The following is an 18,416-nucleotide window of genomic DNA, read 5'->3' on the forward strand; positions in this document are numbered from 1 at the left end:
ACTGCAACGTCTTTATAGCTAAAGTTATTGTTATTGTGGGTTTTTTATAGACATGCTGCAGCGGCGGACTGGGACGTTATTTGCTTTGATTTTGCAAAAGCCAGGAATGAGGCAAACTTACAGGCTTTCATAGTGAAATAATACACACAATTCATAAAACCTTCAAATAAACAACCATGTTGTTGATTTAACCCTCGTATGGTATTCGGGTCAAATTTTCAAATTTGTACAAGAAGAGAAATAGTGCCACATTCATTTTTTCTTCTACCTGAAAATCAACGGCTTTAACCCTTATTTTCTGTGATAAATATGTATAAACTTAAAAAAAAAAAATGGAGTTGAATTGTCTTCCCACCATGAGAAATCCCCCCCCCCCCCCCCCCCAACGTGCAGTGACTCATGTTCGGATCAAATCCTTCGAGCTGTGATATCCTGACTCAATCAGAAAATTATCTGAGAACGAGCTAGATGCTACGGTTAGCCACCTCGTCTCTAGCTCACCCGAGATGAGGGCAAGGACATTCAAACCGGATCAGAGGACGTTCGAAACCGTCAGAGGACCCTCAGAAACCGATTAGAGGGCACTCATGAAACGATCAGGAGACACTCAAAACCGGATTAGAGGCATTCAGAAACCGACCAGACTTCAGAAAATATTGGAGACATTCTAGAACCAAATTAGAGGACATTCAGAACCGATCAGGACTCTAAACCGATCAGAGGACATTCAGAACCGATCAGAGTACATTCAGAACACTGGATCAGAGGACATTCAGAAACCGGATCAGAGGACATCAGAAACCGGATCAGAGGACATTCAGAAACCCGATCAGAGGACATCAGAAACCCGATCAGAGGACATTCAGAAACCCGATTAGAGGACATTCAGAAACCGAATTAGAGGACATTCAGAAACCAGATCAGAAGACATTCAGACACTGGATCAGAGGACATTCAGAAACCGGATCAGAGGACATTCAGAAACCGAATGGACATTCAGAAACCGGATCAGAGGACATTCAGAAACCGGATCAGAGGACATCCAGAAACCGGATCAGAGGACATCCAGAAACCGGATCAGAGGACATCCAGAAACCGGATCAGAGGACATCCAGAAACCGGATCAGAGGACATCCAGAAACCGGATCAGAGGACATCCAGAAACCGGATCAGAGGACATCCAGAAACCGGATCAGAGGACACTCAGAAACCGGATCAGAGGACACTCAGAACCGATCAGAGGACATCCAGAAACTGTATCACACGACATCCAGAAACCGGATCAGAGGACACTCAGAAACCGGATCAGAGGACACTCAGAAACCAGATCAGAGGACATTCAGAAACCGGATCAGAGGACACTCAGACACTGGATCAGAGGACATTCAGAAACCCGATCAGAGGACATCCAGAAACTGGATCAGAGGACATTCAGAAACCGGATCAGAGGACATCCAGAAACTGTATCACACGACATTCAGAAACTGTAGAGATCAACGTCAGAGGACATCCAGAAACCGGATCAGAGGACACTCAGAAACCGGATCAGAGGACACTCAGAAACCGGATCAGAGGACACTCAGAAACCAGATCAAAGGACACTCAGAAACCAGATCAAAGGACACTCAGAAACCAGATCAAAGGACACTCAGAAACCAGATCAAAGGACACTCAGAAACCGGATCTCACTCAAAACACCATGGATGGTCTTTTTCCAAGTGTGTATGCGTGTGAAAGCACCAGAGACACACTAAATAAACCCCCCAAATCCCATTAAAAAGTGATTTATTTTTAATAATTTGGGCCCTTTGAGTCCAGTCCTGGACCAGATGTACTTGGTTACCCTCCACCACGGCTTCCAGTAACACACTCACCGGGTCGGACACGGTTGAAAAAGGATTTATTGCTTTAGAAAGGAGCCACAACAAATAAATATGAAAAACATTTAAAACACGTTAAGGCGGCAGGTAGATGGCGTCGCTGTTGACCCTCGTGTTGTCCTCGGGTCAAACTGAAATATGGATTTATTTCAACCAAATTACCCAAAAAATAACATGGATGACTCCATATGTTCTTCAGGTGACATTAATCATTACTTTCATTGAATTTTTGGGGTGTTTTATTGAATTGTATAGCATTTGAATTCTTTTATATAATGGTTTCAGACCAGTATCTGGACCTAAACTTTGACATCTACCCGCTCAACATCCTCTGATCTCAACTATTAGCTAAAATAATTCCTAATTTCTGCCTTTTTAACTAAAAACGTGTGTATAATTTGATATAAATGAGGTTTGTTGAGCATGGATTCCAAGAATAAGTGTAAAACCTGTTATTAAACCAGCTTTGCTTTTTTTTTTTTTTAAAAAGCACCAAAAAGCTGGAAAAAAAAGTGACAAATAAATCAGAAAAAAACGACAAAAACATCGAAAAAGAACAAAAAAATATTCGATTGCAATTTTGACCTGGAAGGGCAAGTTCATGGGAAGACAACACGAGGGTTGATGACATCACCGTGAGATCAAATTAATTATTGTAGTTATAATAGTGGGTTTTTTACCCATAACAGTACGTTGTCATTCACAAAATCTAACTATTGTCTTCCATGAAAATAAAAACATTTGCTAATAAAACACTTTCAGGCTATGTTCACACTTGGCGTCCATTTTAAGAAGTGCCAGCGTCTGTTTCGCATTATAATCCAATGTTATCAAAAAAGTCGGGAGTGCTTTTTTTTTTTTAAACGCCACCGGACATTATTTTTATTTTTTCAGCCCAGAGCGTCTTTTTTAAGTTGTAAAAATGTTGAGCTTTTCTGAGAAAAAACAACGCCGTACGTCAAGTGCATTTTTGACAGCCGACCAATGACAAGCGGAGGAACCAGGCCTGTTGTTTCCATAACAACAACTAAAAAAATGGAGTCGGAGCACAGCGAGTTGTACGGTATGAACGGGCGCGCTCTGTCCAGGGAACCCACTTTGTTTTATCTAACGTTAGCACCTCTCTAGCTTGCTCCACCACTTTGTTTATCTAACGTTAGCACCTCTCTAGCTTGCTCCACCACTTTGTTTATCTAACGTTAGCACCTCTCTAGCTTGCTCCACCACTTTGTTCATCTAACGTTAGCACCTCTCTAGCTTGCTCCACCACTTTGTTTATCTAACGTTAGCACCTCTCTAGCTTGCTCCACCACTTTGTTTATCTAACGTTAGCACCTCTCTAGCTTGCTCCACCACTTTGTTTATCTAACGTTAGCACCTCTCTAGGTTGCTCCACCACTTTGTTTATCTAACGTTAGCACCTCTCTCTCTAGCTTGCTCCACCACTTTGTTTATCTAACGTTAGCACCTCTCTCTCTAGCTTGCTCCACCACTTTGTTTATCTAACGTTAGCATCTCTCTCTCTCTCTAGCTCGCTCCACCACTTTGTTTTATCTAACGTTAGCATCTCTCTCTCTCTCTAGGTGGCTCCACCACTTTGTTTATCTAACGTGACCACCTCTCTCTCTAGCTCGCTCCACCACTTTGTTTATCTAACGTGACCACCTCTCTCTCTAGCTCGCTCCACCACTTTGTTTATCTAACGTTAGCACCTCTCTTTCTCTGTTCTCTCTCTCTAGCTTGCTCCACCACTTTGTTTCCTCTAACGTTGGCACCTCTCTCTCTCTCTAGCTCGCTTCACCGTCCATCCAGCGCTCTAGGATATTGTAGCTGTAGCTGTTGTTATAGCAACAAAACACGCTCTCGGCTGCTTTTTGGAATAAAAACGCTCTCGGACAGCTCCCTACAAAAGCTCCGAGACGCCATTAACGTGTGAACAAAGCCTTTTGAAGTAAGTTTAATTTTCACAGTTCATTTTACAAGTCATTCTTCTTGTTGTTTTTAAGTGAGACTTGTCCTCAAGGAATCTGTAGTTTATCAGCTCGGGGGGGGGGGGAAGTGCTACAAAGGATAAAGTTACTGATCATGGAGGTAAAAAATATTCAATGTTTCCTATTTAGTTCCGGTGAAACAGTACGTTTTCATTTTCCCTTAATGCTAATAAAATTCATAAAAACCTTTTTAAAAAAAATACTGTGAAGTACAATCCTTAATCTTTGCTATGTTCTGTTTTGTAAGTAGCAGCATTTTCTCTCTTTTTTTTAAGGCAATGCATAAAATATTGACCGTTCTGTAGGGTTTCTTTCTGTGATTTCATTGGGCGGCCGTTGCGTCGGCGAGCGGCTCTGGAGTTGCGTCCAGCGGCTCTGGAGTTGCGTCCAGCGGCTCTGGAGTTGCGTCCAGCGGCTCTGGAGTTGCGTCCAGTGGCTCTGGAGTTGCGTCGTTGTGCAGCTCTGGAGTTGCGTCCAGTGGCTCTGGAGTTGCGTCCAGTGGCTCTGGAGTTGCGTCGTTGTGCAGCTCTGGAGTTGCGTCCAGTGGCTCTGGAGTTGCGTCCAGCGGCTCTGGAGTTGCGTCGAGCAACTCGAACATGTCGTTGATGACCCGCCACAGGCAGCTCTCCAGGGGGAAGTCGTTGTCCACCAGGTTGACCAGGAAGTAGTTGTCGTGGATGTACTTGATGATCATTCGTGAAGGAGACTCGTCTTCGTAGAGCTTCGCCCACTGCTCGATCCACAGGGCGAAGGCCTCGTCCTGAGGGGAAACAAGGGACTCAGAGACGGGCTAGTCCTAAAACCTACTAGTCCTAAAACCTACTAGTCCTAACCTTAAGGGTAACTCCCGTTTTTTTCAACCTGGACCCTGTGTTCCTGTGTTTTAGTGTCTAAGTGACTGATGGGATCAACAATCTTTGACATTGGTCCAGTATGAAGCAAGAATGCTAACATGCTACATGGTAAGTTACACCCAGTTTGTATTTACCTTCACTAAAGTGCTTGTTTTGCCGCTGACAGACTCAGATTATTATTCTAAGTGTCTGACAACATTATATAAAGGATCCCTGCAGAGGTAGACCTTTAAAACCTCTTGGAGACCTTTCTGTTTAACCAGAAACAACTCTGAAGTCGCTAGCGCTAAACCCACCAGACTCCATTTAAAAAAAGTAGTGCTTTCAGCGTATATAGAGCCAACATATTTTCACATGTATATCGGTCAATTGTGTGTTTATGTCAACCAAAACTAGAGTTTTGATGGTTGGAAAACTGGAAAGACGACCCCAAAACAGCTTTTCATAGTTTTGTTTGGTTTCAGTCAACTTTGAATGAAGTCGGTTTTACGATGCTACGATGGAGTCTGGCAATAATATTGAAAAAGTAATTACTTGTAATGGAAAAAAATATAAATACAGATTTTAAATTAAGCATAGAGTGTGTGGAGTAATTGAAAAACAGGAAGAGAAACTACAAACATTATCACAAAGTGCCGGTGTAGAGTCTGACAGCGGCCAGGATTACGGGGACATTTTCCGTTTTACGGGGACATTTTCCGTTTTACGGGGACATTCTCCGTCTTACCTTCCAGTACATGAAGCTGTCGGGGTCCACTACGGTCGGCTGGACGATCTCCCTGCCGGGAAAGATCCCCCACGTCACAGCGTTAGGCTGCATGTCCGGGGCGTTGGTCAGATTACGGCCCTGCACCAAAATAACCAGCTTGAATAAGACGGACACACACACACACACGATGGTCGATGTGTGTGTTTATGGCCGAACTTACGTGCACGTTAACGATGTGGTAGTTGACACGGGGCTCGTACTTCTTCAGTACTTTGAGGAGAGCGTTCACATTTTCGCTGGAGGTGAAGAACTCCAGATAGGCCTGTTGGAGGTAAAACCAAATCATCAGCAGACACAAAATCACTCCGTTCCCTCACCGATCCATGCCAAACCGAGCAGATTAGTTGTCAACTGTTGAAGTGATCAACAGGAAAACTGTAGGCTTGGTTGCAGATGTTATTTTCTCGCAAGTCTACATTCACGACGTTCCACTTCCAGGATTGTTCAAGTGCCGCCTGGGAGAGGGGGGGGGGGGAATGTGTTGGCGCTCTAACCTGCGGCTGATTTCTGAGGACTATGGTTACCTGGTCCTCAGATCTCTGCAGGGTAAATCCAGACAGCTAGCTAGACTATCTGTCCAATCTGAGGACTATGGTTACCTGGTCCTCAGGTCTCTGCAGGGTAAATCCAGACAGCTAGCTAGACTATCTGTACAATCGGAGGACTATGGTTACCTGGTCCTCAGGTCTCTGCAGGGTAAATCCAGACAGCTAGCTAGACTTTCTGTCCAATCGGAGGACTATGGTTACCTGGTCCTCAGGTCTCTGCAGGGTAAATCCAGACAGCTAGCTAGACTTTCTGTCCAATCGGAGGACTATGGTTACCTGGTCCTCAGGTCTCTGCAGGGTCCACCAAAACAACTTCCTTCCCAAGGCGATTTAGCAGCGGCACCGTGGCTCCGTCCGGCGCCTAGCCCTGCCCAAGACAACTGTGATTGGCTTAAAGAAATGCCGATAAACTAGAGCACGTTTTTCCACCATCCCAGAATGCTTTGTGGACTAGCCAGACCCTCCTTTGCAGCGCTGTGGAGGAAGGTCTGGCAATGCAGAAAAAAAATATTTGTGCCATTTGTGCCGGGTCACATTCCTGCTTGAACATGTGTAGTTATTGGTTAGAAGCCTTTTATTGGTGATTTCCCACTGTAGAAAGTGCTGCTATACGTTATAGAGCGGCCTTGGTTCAATGAATCCATTAGTTGTCAAAACTTCTCAGATTCCAGCTTCTTAGATATGAATATTTTCTAGTTTCTTTTCTGTGTTTGTAGACAAATCAAGACATTTGAGGACGTTATCTTGGGCTTTGGGGAACACTTTTCCACGTTTTTTGACATTTTAGAGACCAAACAACTAATCCATTCATCCAGAAAATAATCCACAGATTAAATCGACAATGGAAATAATCATTAGTTGCAGCCCTCAATCCAAAAAGGCAGTAGACAGAGAGCCTTCCTACCTTTTGGAAGACGTAGCCTCCTGCAGGCCCCCAGCCGGCTATGGGATCCGTGGAGGGTTTTCCGTTGATGTTGGGCTGGGAGTTGATGGTGAGGACTCCTCGTCGGTTCACCTTCTCCAGCTCGTCCTTCAGCAGGTTGGTCTCCGGGGCCAAAGGCTCGTCGTTCCACGGCAAACACATCACCTAGCAGAGGAAGAGAACTTAGGCCACGAGCACACTAAATGTCCTAGTCAACGTTTTCTTGTAAAAGAAAGTCGGGTTTTGCTTCCCCAAAAGCAGCCGAGAGCGTCTTTTGTTGTTATAACAACAGCTGCTGCTACTGTATCAAAGTGGTTGGTCCTTTGTTTCCTAGACCCAACCGGTTCGTTGTTTCCTAGACCCAACCGGTTCTTTGTTTCCTACACCCAACCGGTTCTTTGTTTCCTAGACTCAACCGGTCCTTTGTTTCCTAGACCCAACCGGTCCTTTGTTTCCTAGACCCAACGGGTCCTTTGTTCTTTGTTTCTAGACCCAACCGGTTCTTTGTTTCCTAGACCCAACTGGTTCTTCGTTTCCCAGGCCCAACCGGTTCTGTGTTTCCCAGGCCCAACCGGTTCTTTGTTTCCCAGACCCAACCGGTCCTTTGTTTCCCAGACCCAACCGGTTCTTCGTTTCCTAGACCCAACCGGTTCTTTGTTTCCAGGTCCAACCAGTTCTTTGTATCCTACACCCAACCGGTTCTTTGTATCCTACACCCAATCTGTTCTTTGTTTCCTAGACCCAAACGGTTCTTTGTTTCCTACACCCAACCGGTTCTTTGTATCCTACACCCAACCAGTTCTTTGTTTCCTAGACCCAACCGGTTCTTCATTTCTTAGACCCAACCGGTTCTTTGTTTCCCAAACCCGACCGGTCCTTTGTTTCCTAGACCCAACTAACCGGTTCTAGATGTTCATTAATATCAAAACGTTATGCACTAAAGCTTTAATATCCCAATATCCAACGCGGTATCTACCTAAAAGGACGTTTTTCCGCGCCACTGTTACACAAAATTCTTGGGATTGGGTCTTTGTAAATCATAGTGTTGTCTAGACCTACTCTATGTTAACAAAATCTTGTTAAATAACTATGGTGCTAACTCTTGTTATGATTTGATACTATAAATATAATTGAATTAGATGTCACTATGACTCGTCAACATATCAAAAGCATTCGGCGTTCCGTCTCTTGTACCTTGTGCCCGCTGCGGTTTGGTTGGGCTGCGATGTAGCAGGTGAAGACCTCGTAGACGCTCTCTTCACTCAGCAGCTCCTCGCCCCACATCTTCAGCAGAGCGTCTTTAGATGACTTGCTCTTCAGGTAGAACAGGTAATAGTCGTTCAGCTCGCCAAAAGCTGGAGACGAGGAGTTTCCCCTGAAGACGTCAACAACAGGACACGTTTTAGTTGGATCACAGGAGGCTTTACGATGCTACACTAATGCAAAGCAACATTTTTAAGAATGCATCCAACAATTTTTTTTCTTGGTCGATTAATCCACTAATTATTGTGTTTATTAGTGTTTCTCAAAGCCCAAGGTGACGTCCTCAAATGTCTTCTCAAAGATATTCAGTTTACTGTCACAGAGGAGAGAAGAAACTAGAAAATCACATTTAAGAAGCTGGAATTTGTTACATAAAATATTACTCAAACCGATTAATCGATTATCAAAATAGTTGGCGATTAATATGGAAATGGACGATTAAGTTTTGTCGTGCGATCGTACCATCGGCCGTTGGGGAACTCGTCCCAGTCCTGGGTTCGGTAGATGTAGCTCTTGGGCCGCGAGGCCCAGAAGATGGGTCGAACATCTTCTACCTTCCGTTTGGGATGGGCACTCACTGCCCAGGGAAGAGGCCGCCTGGCAAAAACAACAAAAACAAAACACAAGCTCTAAAACTCTGGAGCATCTTGAATGGCAGCAAGGCCAACAAAGAGCGGGGGGGGGGGATATCTATTTGAGATATCTGTTTTCACAAATCCCAACACTGGTGAGAACACCCATCTCACCCCGGGACACTATCTGTTTGAACTACTGACATTTTGCTAATGTTTGCTAACGTTAGCAAACCAGCGTTAGCCTAGTTAGCTTGTTTTTGTTTTTATATCAACAAATAACCCAAATTGATTGTCTTGATACTGTCATGCATAAGACCTTTTTTTCTGTCCTGGACTCGATTTTGACTCGGATTCAAACCTCTTTGGACTCGGTCTTGACTCGGACTCAAACCTCTTTGGACTCGGTCTTGACTCGGACTCGCAACCTGGTCTCAGACTTGTCTTGGACTCAACAAATGTGGTCTTGACTACAGCCCCACCTCAAACTAAACCTTCTGTGGAAAAAAACCTTAAAATAGATGAAATACAGTTGAAAACCTCCGTGCTGTAAAGCAAGCGGGGCAACAGGGGCGACTGACCTGGGGTCCTCGATCCACAGGCCCAACTGGCGGAGCACCTCCATGGTGGCGACCTCTCGGTTCAGGGTGTAGAAGTGGAGCCCCGGCACCTTGCCGCTGTCTAGCAGCACGCGGCACATCTCCACCGCCTGTTGGATGCCGTAGTTACGGATGGCGGCGTCGTTCTCTTTGATGGGCTCGATGACTCTGGTGATCTCCTCCGGTACCTCGAGCTTCGACAGCTTGACGAGCTGCCGCAGAGACTGGTAACCCTGCAGAGGAACACGTTAAAGTCCTGCTTTATCCCAGTGGATGGTCTGTTTGAAACCAGTGTTCCCCCTGGTGCCCGGTGGCCTAAACCAATGACAATTATTTTTAAAGGGCCCCATGTTGCACCCGGCCTGAAGAGAGTATCTCTGCTAGTTTAAGACCGACGCAGTTGTCAATTTCCCGTCCAGGGCCAAAGTTGTTCTGATCTTACAGGGAGGTGTGTTCAGGTGCATTCTGGGCGTGCTGGTCTTACAAGGAGGTGCGTTCAGGTGCATTCTGGTCGTGCTGGTCTTACAAGGAGGTGTGTTCAGGTGCATTCTGGTCGTGCTGGTCTTACAGGGAGGTGTGTTCAGGTGCATTCTGGGCGTGCTGGTCTTACAAGGAGGTGTGTTCAGGTGCATTCTGGTCGTGCTGGTCTTACAAGGAGGTGTGTTCAGGTGCATTCTGGTCGTGCTGGCCTTACAGGGAGGTGTGTTCAGGTGCATTCTGGTCGTGCTGGTCTTACAAGGAGGTGTGTTCAGGTGCATTCTGGTCGTGCTGGCCTTACAGGGAGGTGTGTTCAGGTGCATTCTGGGCGTGCTGGTCTTACAGGGAGGTGTGTTCAGGTGCATTCTGGGCGTGCTGGTCTTACAGGGAGGTGTGTTCAGGGGCATTCTGGGCGTGCTGGTCTTCAGAGGGAGGTGTGTTCAGGTGCATTCTGGGCGTGCTAGTCTTACAGGGAGGTGTTCAGGTGCATTTTGGGCGTGCTAGTCTTACAGGAGGTGTGTTCAGGGGCATTCTGGGTGTGTTGGTCTTACAGGGAGGTGTGTTCAGGTGCATTCTGGGCGTGCTAGTCTTACAGGGAGGTGTGTTCAGGTGCATTCTGGGCGTGCTAGTCTTACAGGGAGGTGTGTTCAGGGGCATTCTGGGTGTGTTGGTCTTACAGGGAGGTGTGTTCAGGTGCATTCTGGGCGTGCTGGTCTTACAGGGAGGTGTGTTCAGGTGCATTCTGGGCTTGCTGGTCTTACAGGGAGGTGTGTTCAGGTGCATTCTGGGCGTGCTAGTCTTACAGGGAGGTGTGTTCAGGTGCATTCTGGGCGTGCTAGTCTTACAGGGAGGTGTGTTCAGGGGCATTCTGGGTGTGTTGGTCTTACAGGGAGGTGTGTTCAGGGGCATTCTGGGTGTGTTGGTCTTACAGGGAGGTGTGTTCAGGTGCATTCTGGGCGTACTGGTCTTACAGGGAGGTGTGTTCAGGGGCATTCTGGGTGTGTTGGTCTTACAGGGAGGTGTGTTCAGGTGCATTCTGGGCGTGCTGGTCTTACAGGGAGGTGTGTTCAGGGGCATTCTGGGCGTGCTGGTCTTACAGGGAGGTGTGTTCAGGGGCATTCTGGGCGTGCTAGGTCTTACAGGGAGGTGTGTTCAGGGGCATTCTGGGCGTGCTAGTCTTACAGGGAGGTGTGTTCAGGGGCATTCTGGGTGTGCGATTTGGCAATGGCAATTCAGCAATCAACCCATGACTTCTTCATGGTAATGCCGTGTTTCTGGAGGCGGCAGCGAGTTACCTGAATGGGGAAGATTCCCGGTAGGATGGGACAGGTGATCCCGATCGCCCTGCAGTCGTCCAGGAACTTGAGGAACGTGTCGGCCCTGAAGAACAACTGGGTGATGATGAAGTCCGCTCCGGCGTCCACCTTCTCCTTCAGGTGTCGGAGGTCGTCCTCGTAGCTCTCCGCCTCGGGGTGGCCCGTCGGGTAGCCTGCACACGCAAACATATTTAAAATCATTTAAAGTCCCCCCCCGTCCCCTCGGACCAACCATGGGACCTTATTTTGGAGACGATCTGTCTCCTGTTAAGTCAAGAAAGCCGCAAATATCTTTAACCCTTGTTTTGTCTTCTTCCCTAAAATCAACACTTTTATTGATGCTTTTTAATCAATGTTTTTAACTTTTTCTTAAGTTTTGTCCCATTTTCAACACTTTTGATGCTTTTTTCAATGTTTGTCACTTTGTTTTGACGTTTTCAACACTACGTAACACTGACTTATTAACTTTAGTTTTACAGTTCTTTTTGGAATTTATGGTCAATAAACCTCATTTATAGGAAATTATACCTAATGTTTGAGTTAGAAAAGCAGAAATTAGGAATTATTGAGACTAAAATTAAAGGAATGGATGTTGATGGATAATCTCAGACTGGAATATGTCAACTTTTACTCAATACTATTTCAACAACACTTCACTTTGTTTTACAATGCTATAAAAAAACAAGTGTAGGCCATAACACGTAGTGTCACGTAGCCTGAGAAGGCTGACTTGATAGAAATAAAAAAGCTTTCTTCTACGACAACCACACGAAAGTCGCAGTTTGTTGTAAAACTGTTAAGTATCAGACTCTGAAAGTACGTAATTAGAAAGACTGCACCCCCCCCCCCCCCCCCCCCCAACCATCTGAGGGCACCATAAACTATTGAGACTAAAAACATTTCTTTTTAGCAGAACCTACGAGTTTTAACCTTGCACAATAATGTCGTTGCACTATTTATATGTATTTAAAACTGATGAACTGAACTTGCTTTCATGATCTTGGCTGCAGCACTTTGAGGTTTGTCTTCAGTGTAAAGTGCATTACAAATAAAATGTATTATTATTATTATTATAATAGTGTACGAGGCAAGAGATAAAAGAACATGGACTTCATTGATCCCACACTGGGGGAATTCCCCTTGTTACAGCGGTTCAAATAAAAAGAGAAAGACACAAACCGGCAACGCAGATGTCAAAGTAGTCGTCGAACTCTGAGCGGATGTGTTTGACGAGGTCCGTGGCGTAGTTGAAGCCTCCGTCCTCCTCCTCCCAGTCAGCGCCCACCGGGTCTGTGGAGATATTACACCGTCACATCTTACAGCTGGCCGACACACGTTAATATGACCAGGTAACCATAGTCCTCAGATTGGACAGATAGTCTAGCTAGCTGTCTGGATTTACCCTGCAGAGACCTGAGGACCAGGTAACCATAGTCCTCAGATTGGACAGATAGTCTAGCTAGCTGTCTGGATTTACCCTGCAGAGATCTGAGGACCAGGTAACCATAGTCCTCAGATTGGACAGATAGTCTAGCTAGCTGTTGGATTTACCCTGCAGAGACTGAGGACAGAACCAGCTCAGATGGACGATAGTCTAGCAGCTGTCGGATTACCCGCAGAGACAGACAGTACTAGTCCTAGATGGCATGTTACTAGCGTCTGGATTTACCCTGCAGAGATCTGAGGACCAGGTAACCATAGTCCTCAGATTGGACAGATAGTCTAGCTAGCTGTCTGGATTTACCCTGCAGAGACCTGAGGACCAGGTAACCATAGTCCTCAGATTGGACAGATAGTCTAGCTAGCGGTCTGGATTTACCCTGCAGAGATCTGAGGACCAGGTAACCATAGTCCTCAGATTGGACAGATAGTCTAGCTAGCGGTCTGGATTTACCCTGCAGAGATCTGAGGACCAGGTAACCATAGTCCTCAGAAATCAGCCGCAGGTTAGAGCGCCGACACAGAGACAGAGGACAGGGACGGACGTCCGGCCGAAAACGAGGGACATGCGAAGGATTTTCTGGAGGCAACGCAGCAATCCGAAATAGTTGATATAGACTCGCTGACAACTGCTCTACAACCTCTCGTGTAAGTGAACAGATAATAATAATAATAATAATAATAATAATAATAATAAATAATACATTTTATTTAAAGGATGCCGCACAGGGTACTTGTATATTAAAAACGGCAAATAAAATACTAAACAGCAAAAACAAGGAAAAGGCAAAGCACTAGACATTTAAGTGGAATAGGCCGTTTTAAACAGATGAATCAATGTTTCTGAGTTGGGGGGGGGGGGGGTAATGAGTTCCAGAGACGGGGAGCAGAGCGGCCTGAATGCTCTGTCGTCCCCCCCACCCCCGTGGTGAGACGGGCGGAGGAGATAGAGGTGGATGGAGGAAGAGGATCTGAGGGAGCGGGACGCTGGAGGAGATCAGACCATATGGGGGGGGCAGTGGAGCTGTTGGAGGACAGGAGTGATGTGGTGGATGGAGGGGGGGCTGCTTAATTCTGGACCAGTTGAAGATTATGGAGGGATGATTTGTTAGCGAGACCCAAGAGGAGACAGTAGCAAAAATCGAGACGGGACGTGACGAGACTGTGGACAAGGATTTTAGCAGTGTGGGGGGTAAGGGGTGCGGGCGATGGATGTTACGTAGGTGGAGGTAGGCAGACCGGGTAATGGTTTTGATGTGGGGTTGAGATGTTGTCCTACCTCCCCTCAGAGCCATGATGTTCTTGAGGCCCAGGTGCTTGGCTTTGGCCAGGTGGCCGCTGATCTTGTCTCTGGTCTGGTTGCAGCAGGTCAGGTGGAGGACGCTCTCCAGGCCGCAGTAGTTCACCGCCGTGCTGGCGATCATCAGGGACGAGGTCTCCTTGTCCGAGCCCGGGTCCCCCGCCGGGTGCCAGGTGATGTCGATGAACAGGGGCCCCCCGCTGCCCATACGGTCAAACCTGCAGCACAACGACACGCTCAGAAGAATCAGTCCAGCTGCTTAGAGACAATTCTTCCCTGGTTAGTTATGATAATCTGAGTTATTTGGAATTTATGGTCAATAAACCTCATTTATAGGAAATTATACCTGATGTTTGAGTAAGAAATCAGAAATAGGTCATCAACTTTACTCAATACTATTTCAAAAACACTTCAACTTGTTTTACAATGCTATAAAATTGAATAAGACCCAAAATTAATGAAAGTAGAGATTTGTACTTGGCAAAGAGCGTTGGAATCAATCATGTTATTTTGGGGAATTAAAAAGAAACATTGATATAGGACAACATGGGGACAACATGGGACAACATGGGGACAACATGAGGCAACTGGACAAACATGGGGACAACATGGGACAACATGGGACAACATGGGACAACATGAGGACACATGAGGAAAACATGGGGAAATGAAGACAACATGGGACAACATGAGGCAACATGAGGGCAACGTGAAGGACAAACATGAGGAACACATGAGGAAACATGGGGACATGGACAACATGAGGACGCATGAAAACAAATGAAGGCAACATGAGGACAACATGAGGGCAACAAGGAGGGGACAGCATGAGGACAACATGAGGACAGCATGAGGACAACATGAGGGACAGCATGAGGACAGATATAGGGACAGCATAGGGAAAACATGAGGACAACATGAGGACAGCATGAGGGCAACATGAGGGCAACATGGGACAGCATGGGGACAACATGAGGGCAAATAGGGACAGCATGAGGACAACATGAAGACAACATGAGGACAGCATGAAGGCAACATGAGGACAACATGAGGACAACATGAGGACAACATGAAGGTTAACAAAAACGATATTCCATTGAAATCCAGAGTGGGGGGGTGCGTGCCTGGAGATGAGGTTCACGGCTCCGCTGGCTGTGCGCGGAGGGAAGAACTCCAGCGAGAACCAGCGGTCCCCGGACTCCGTCCTCCTCCGCATCTTGTCCCGCAGCCGGTCGGACCGGTCCCCGTCCAGCACCGGCGTGGAGGACCGCGAGCTCTCCTTGGAGCTGTCCCCGCCGCTGTTGCTGGCGCCGCTGGAGTCGCTCTTGCACGACTGCCAGCTCCCGTCCCCCCGCTGTCCCTGGTTCACCATGACGGCAGATTAACGTGTACTGGGAGACAGACAAGAAGACACAGAAGACACAAATCTGTCTCACTCTGTTAGCTCAAATAACCTTTGATTTTGAGAGATACCAGACCACATTATTATATCTTATTATATTAGTTATTTGTATTTATTTAAAATAATAATAATTTGTTTTATTGTCACAACTGAACATGAAAAGATATTCAAGTTCTGATAAAATGTAGAAATGTAGTGTCCTCTGGTGGACAGACTATGCAACGCCATCACAACAGGGACGTTGTAGAGCGTCCTCTGGTGGACAGACTATGCAACGCCATCACTAACAGGGACGTTGTAGAGCGTCCTCTGGTGGACAGACTATGCAACGCCATCACTAACAGGGACGTTGTAGAGCGTCCTCTGGTGGACAGACTATGCAACGCCATCACTAACAGGGACGTTGTAGAGCGTCCTCTGGGGGACAGACTATGCAACGCCATCACTAACAGGGACGTTGTAGAGCGTCCTCTGGTGGACAGACTATGCAACGCCATCACTAACAGGGACGTTGTAGAGCGTCCTCTGGTGGACAGACTATGCAACGCCATCACTAACAGGGACGTTGTAGAGCGTCCTCTGGTGGACAGACTATGCAACACCATCACTAACAGGGACGTTGTAGAGCGTCCTCTGGTGGACAGACTATGCAACGCCATCACTAACAGGGACGTTGTAGAGCGTCCTCTGGTGGACAGACTATGCAACGCCATCACTAACAGGGACGTTGTAGAGCGTCCTCTGGTGGACAGACTATGCAACACCATCACTTTCTGCGTTAGATATAATTTCTTATGGGCTAAACGTGGTTTATTAATCATGTTTTTTTTATAATTTTTTTAATGAGTGTGAAACTGCTTTCTTCATTCATTCATATATATATATATATATATATATATATATATATATATATATATATATATATATATATATATATATATAGTATCCTAATATTTCATTAATATTCATATTCGGTGCTTTGTGACTGATTTTGCTGCTGGAACACTATGATTTCCATTTTATTGGGATCAATAAATATCTGTCTGTCTCTCTGTCTGTCTGTCTGTCTGTCTGTGTCTCTCTGTCTGTCTGTCTGTCTCTCTGTCTGTCTGTGTCTCTCTGTCTGTGTCTCTGTCTGTCCCTTTGTCTGTCTGTCTCTCTTGTCTGCCTCTCTGTCTATCTCTCTGTCTCTGTCTGTCTCTAAGTCTGAGTGCAGAAGTGTTCTTTGTGTAACGTTTGTGAGTTTGCAAATAAAGTTGCGAAGAAAATGAACAATTCTCAAATGAATTGGCAGTAGGCTACTTGACAGAATATGTTACATATGTCACACACACACACCACACACACACACACACACACACACACACTCCTGAGGTCCCAAAACCCAGAGCGACACGAGCCGCTCGATTTATAACCAGGTAATTAAAGTACTAGTACTATTATTACTAGTAGTACTATTATTACTAGTAGTAGTAGTACTAGTATAATAGAGCATGCTAACGTTACATTACATAACAACGGCCTGCTAGCACCTTGGGCTGCACACTGCTAACGTTAACTGCCTCATGAGGTGGTTTTTTTTGGTACCAGAACTTTATTGAAAGCTACTCACAGACAAACTGCCTCACGAGAGGTTGCGTTTATTATTAATTTAGCCGTAAATAGACGTAACGTAACAGACGTGACGTTGCACTGCACGACAGTGAACTTAAGGCTAAATGCAGTTACGTTTTTTTTGCGTAGTCTGAGATAAAAAAAATAGAAAATTAAATTAAAGAAAACAAAAGCGTCTCCCACCTTCCGCGGCGTGTTCGTCCTCGCGGGCTCCCATGCGGGGCAGAATATGGCCCGAATATTAACGGCTGCAGCGCGTGGGACACATGCATGCGTGATAAGACAGTGGCACCATATATGTAACAGGGTGGGACTATCCACGGAGGGAGGGACTATCCACGCGGATAAATCACAACGGACCCGGTCTGTCGGGCGGACGCAGCGCATCTGGAGCCGCTCGTGGTGCGTTCACGTACCGTGTTGCCAGATCTTGCGAGACAAATACGCAACCAGGGCCTGTTAAACAAGCCCAAAATAAGCGACTTTTTCTAAGGAGCCCCCCCCTAAGATCCTGGAAAGAGAAAAATAAATCAAACTGTGTGCACGGTTTTACAATGTGGACAGATTGGTAAACTGTACACACGGTAGACTAGAGTTTATTTATTTTTATTTTCTCCCTGAGCTTCAGGACCAGGACCACAGGAGGGAGTTAAACCACCTTTTAACATTATTTAACATTAGAAAACAGATGGGATTTGAAATAAATACACTTTTTCGCGGTGATTTTGAGTTGTTCTTGTTCCCCACGACGGGTTGAATCCATTCTTTTCCTCCTTTCTCTTTCTCCCAGTCTTTGTTAAACTTCTTCCCGTATTTCTCCCCCTTCATCCGGGGCATTTATTCCTCCAAAAACCTCTCCTTCAGTCCACTCACCATTAGTCGCTACTCGCGCATTTTCCTAACAAGAAAACACCAGACTGCCCCGCTGCTCTGCCTCTGATTGGCTGGTACTCGTTTCCATCTGGGTCAGAGCCAATTAGAAGCAGGAAGTGGGGCGGGACATAACGCTGCTGTAGTGTTTTTGGGGAAAGGGGCGGGACCTAGGGAACCGGCAGGGACAAGCTGGGAACAACAAGCCCAAATAAGCAACCACACTTTTAGTGACAAGCCCGAAAAAAACCGCAACCCGCGACTACCAATATTTATAAGCGACTTTACAAAAAAAACAAGCCCAAAGTCGCTTAGAATAACACTGGTAGCGGAGCCGCTCGTGTTGCGTTCACGTACCGTGGGAATATATAGCAACGTCAGTGTAATCAGTCGTCAGATCAGTTATTTAAGGGAAAGTTCAAACGCCACGCGGTAGAAAATACTCTGTTAGAAGTAAGAAAAGGCGCGTGTACTGGCAATGTTACGCAAGTGGAAAGTATGTGAGTAACGTCAGGAAAAAGGTAGTTAGAGTATTTAAAGTACTCGATGCAAAAAAAAAATCCGCCAACTGTCGACGATCCGAACAGTTGTTTCTTTAA

The 18,416-nt window shown here is 46.0% G+C and overlaps 1 protein-coding gene across 2 annotated transcripts; it reads right to left on the bottom strand.

Annotated features, from left to right (window-relative positions):
- Positions 1-4,065: 4,065 nt before the first annotated feature.
- mthfr (methylenetetrahydrofolate reductase (NAD(P)H)) lies at positions 4,066-17,673 on the bottom strand. Of its 2 annotated transcripts, XM_032519836.1 has the most exons (14): positions 17,131-17,368; positions 15,056-15,322; positions 13,911-14,149; positions 12,371-12,481; positions 11,171-11,364; positions 9,381-9,631; positions 8,690-8,824; positions 8,159-8,339; positions 6,947-7,129; positions 5,655-5,756; positions 5,453-5,572; positions 4,389-4,631; positions 4,323-4,346; positions 4,066-4,259 (listed from the first exon to the last, which is right to left on the bottom strand). In XM_032519836.1, the coding sequence occupies exons 2-14, from the start codon at positions 15,301-15,303 to the stop codon at positions 4,194-4,196; spliced, it is 2,097 nt and encodes a 698-aa protein (XP_032375727.1). In that variant the 5' UTR covers positions 15,304-15,322; positions 17,131-17,368; the 3' UTR covers positions 4,066-4,193. The 2 variants fall into 2 exon arrangements, with proteins under 2 accessions (XP_032375727.1, XP_032375726.1); XM_032519835.1 differs by lacking the exon at positions 17,131-17,368 and adding an exon at positions 17,656-17,673 and having other exon boundaries at positions 4,066-4,346.
- Positions 17,674-18,416: the final 743 nt, after the last annotated feature.

The sequence above is a fragment of the Etheostoma spectabile genome, chromosome 7 (assembly GCF_008692095.1).
Source record: "Etheostoma spectabile isolate EspeVRDwgs_2016 chromosome 7, UIUC_Espe_1.0, whole genome shotgun sequence".
Classification (NCBI taxonomy): Eukaryota; Metazoa; Chordata; class Actinopteri; order Perciformes; family Percidae; genus Etheostoma; species Etheostoma spectabile.

Bases quoted from the DNA above. Each gene is read 5' to 3' on its own strand.
- mthfr (XM_032519835.1), bottom strand. From the start codon at position 15,303: ATGGTGAACCAGGGACAGCGGGGGGACGGGAGCTGGCAGTCGTGCAAG. The intron at 5,573-5,654 runs GTAAGTTCGGCC...ATTTTGGTGCAG, and splicing joins ACCACATCGTTAACGTGCAC to GGCCGTAATCTGACCAACGC. The intron at 4,632-5,452 runs GTAAGACGGAGA...GTTTCCCCTCAG, and splicing joins ACAGCTTCATGTACTGGAAG to GACGAGGCCTTCGCCCTGTG.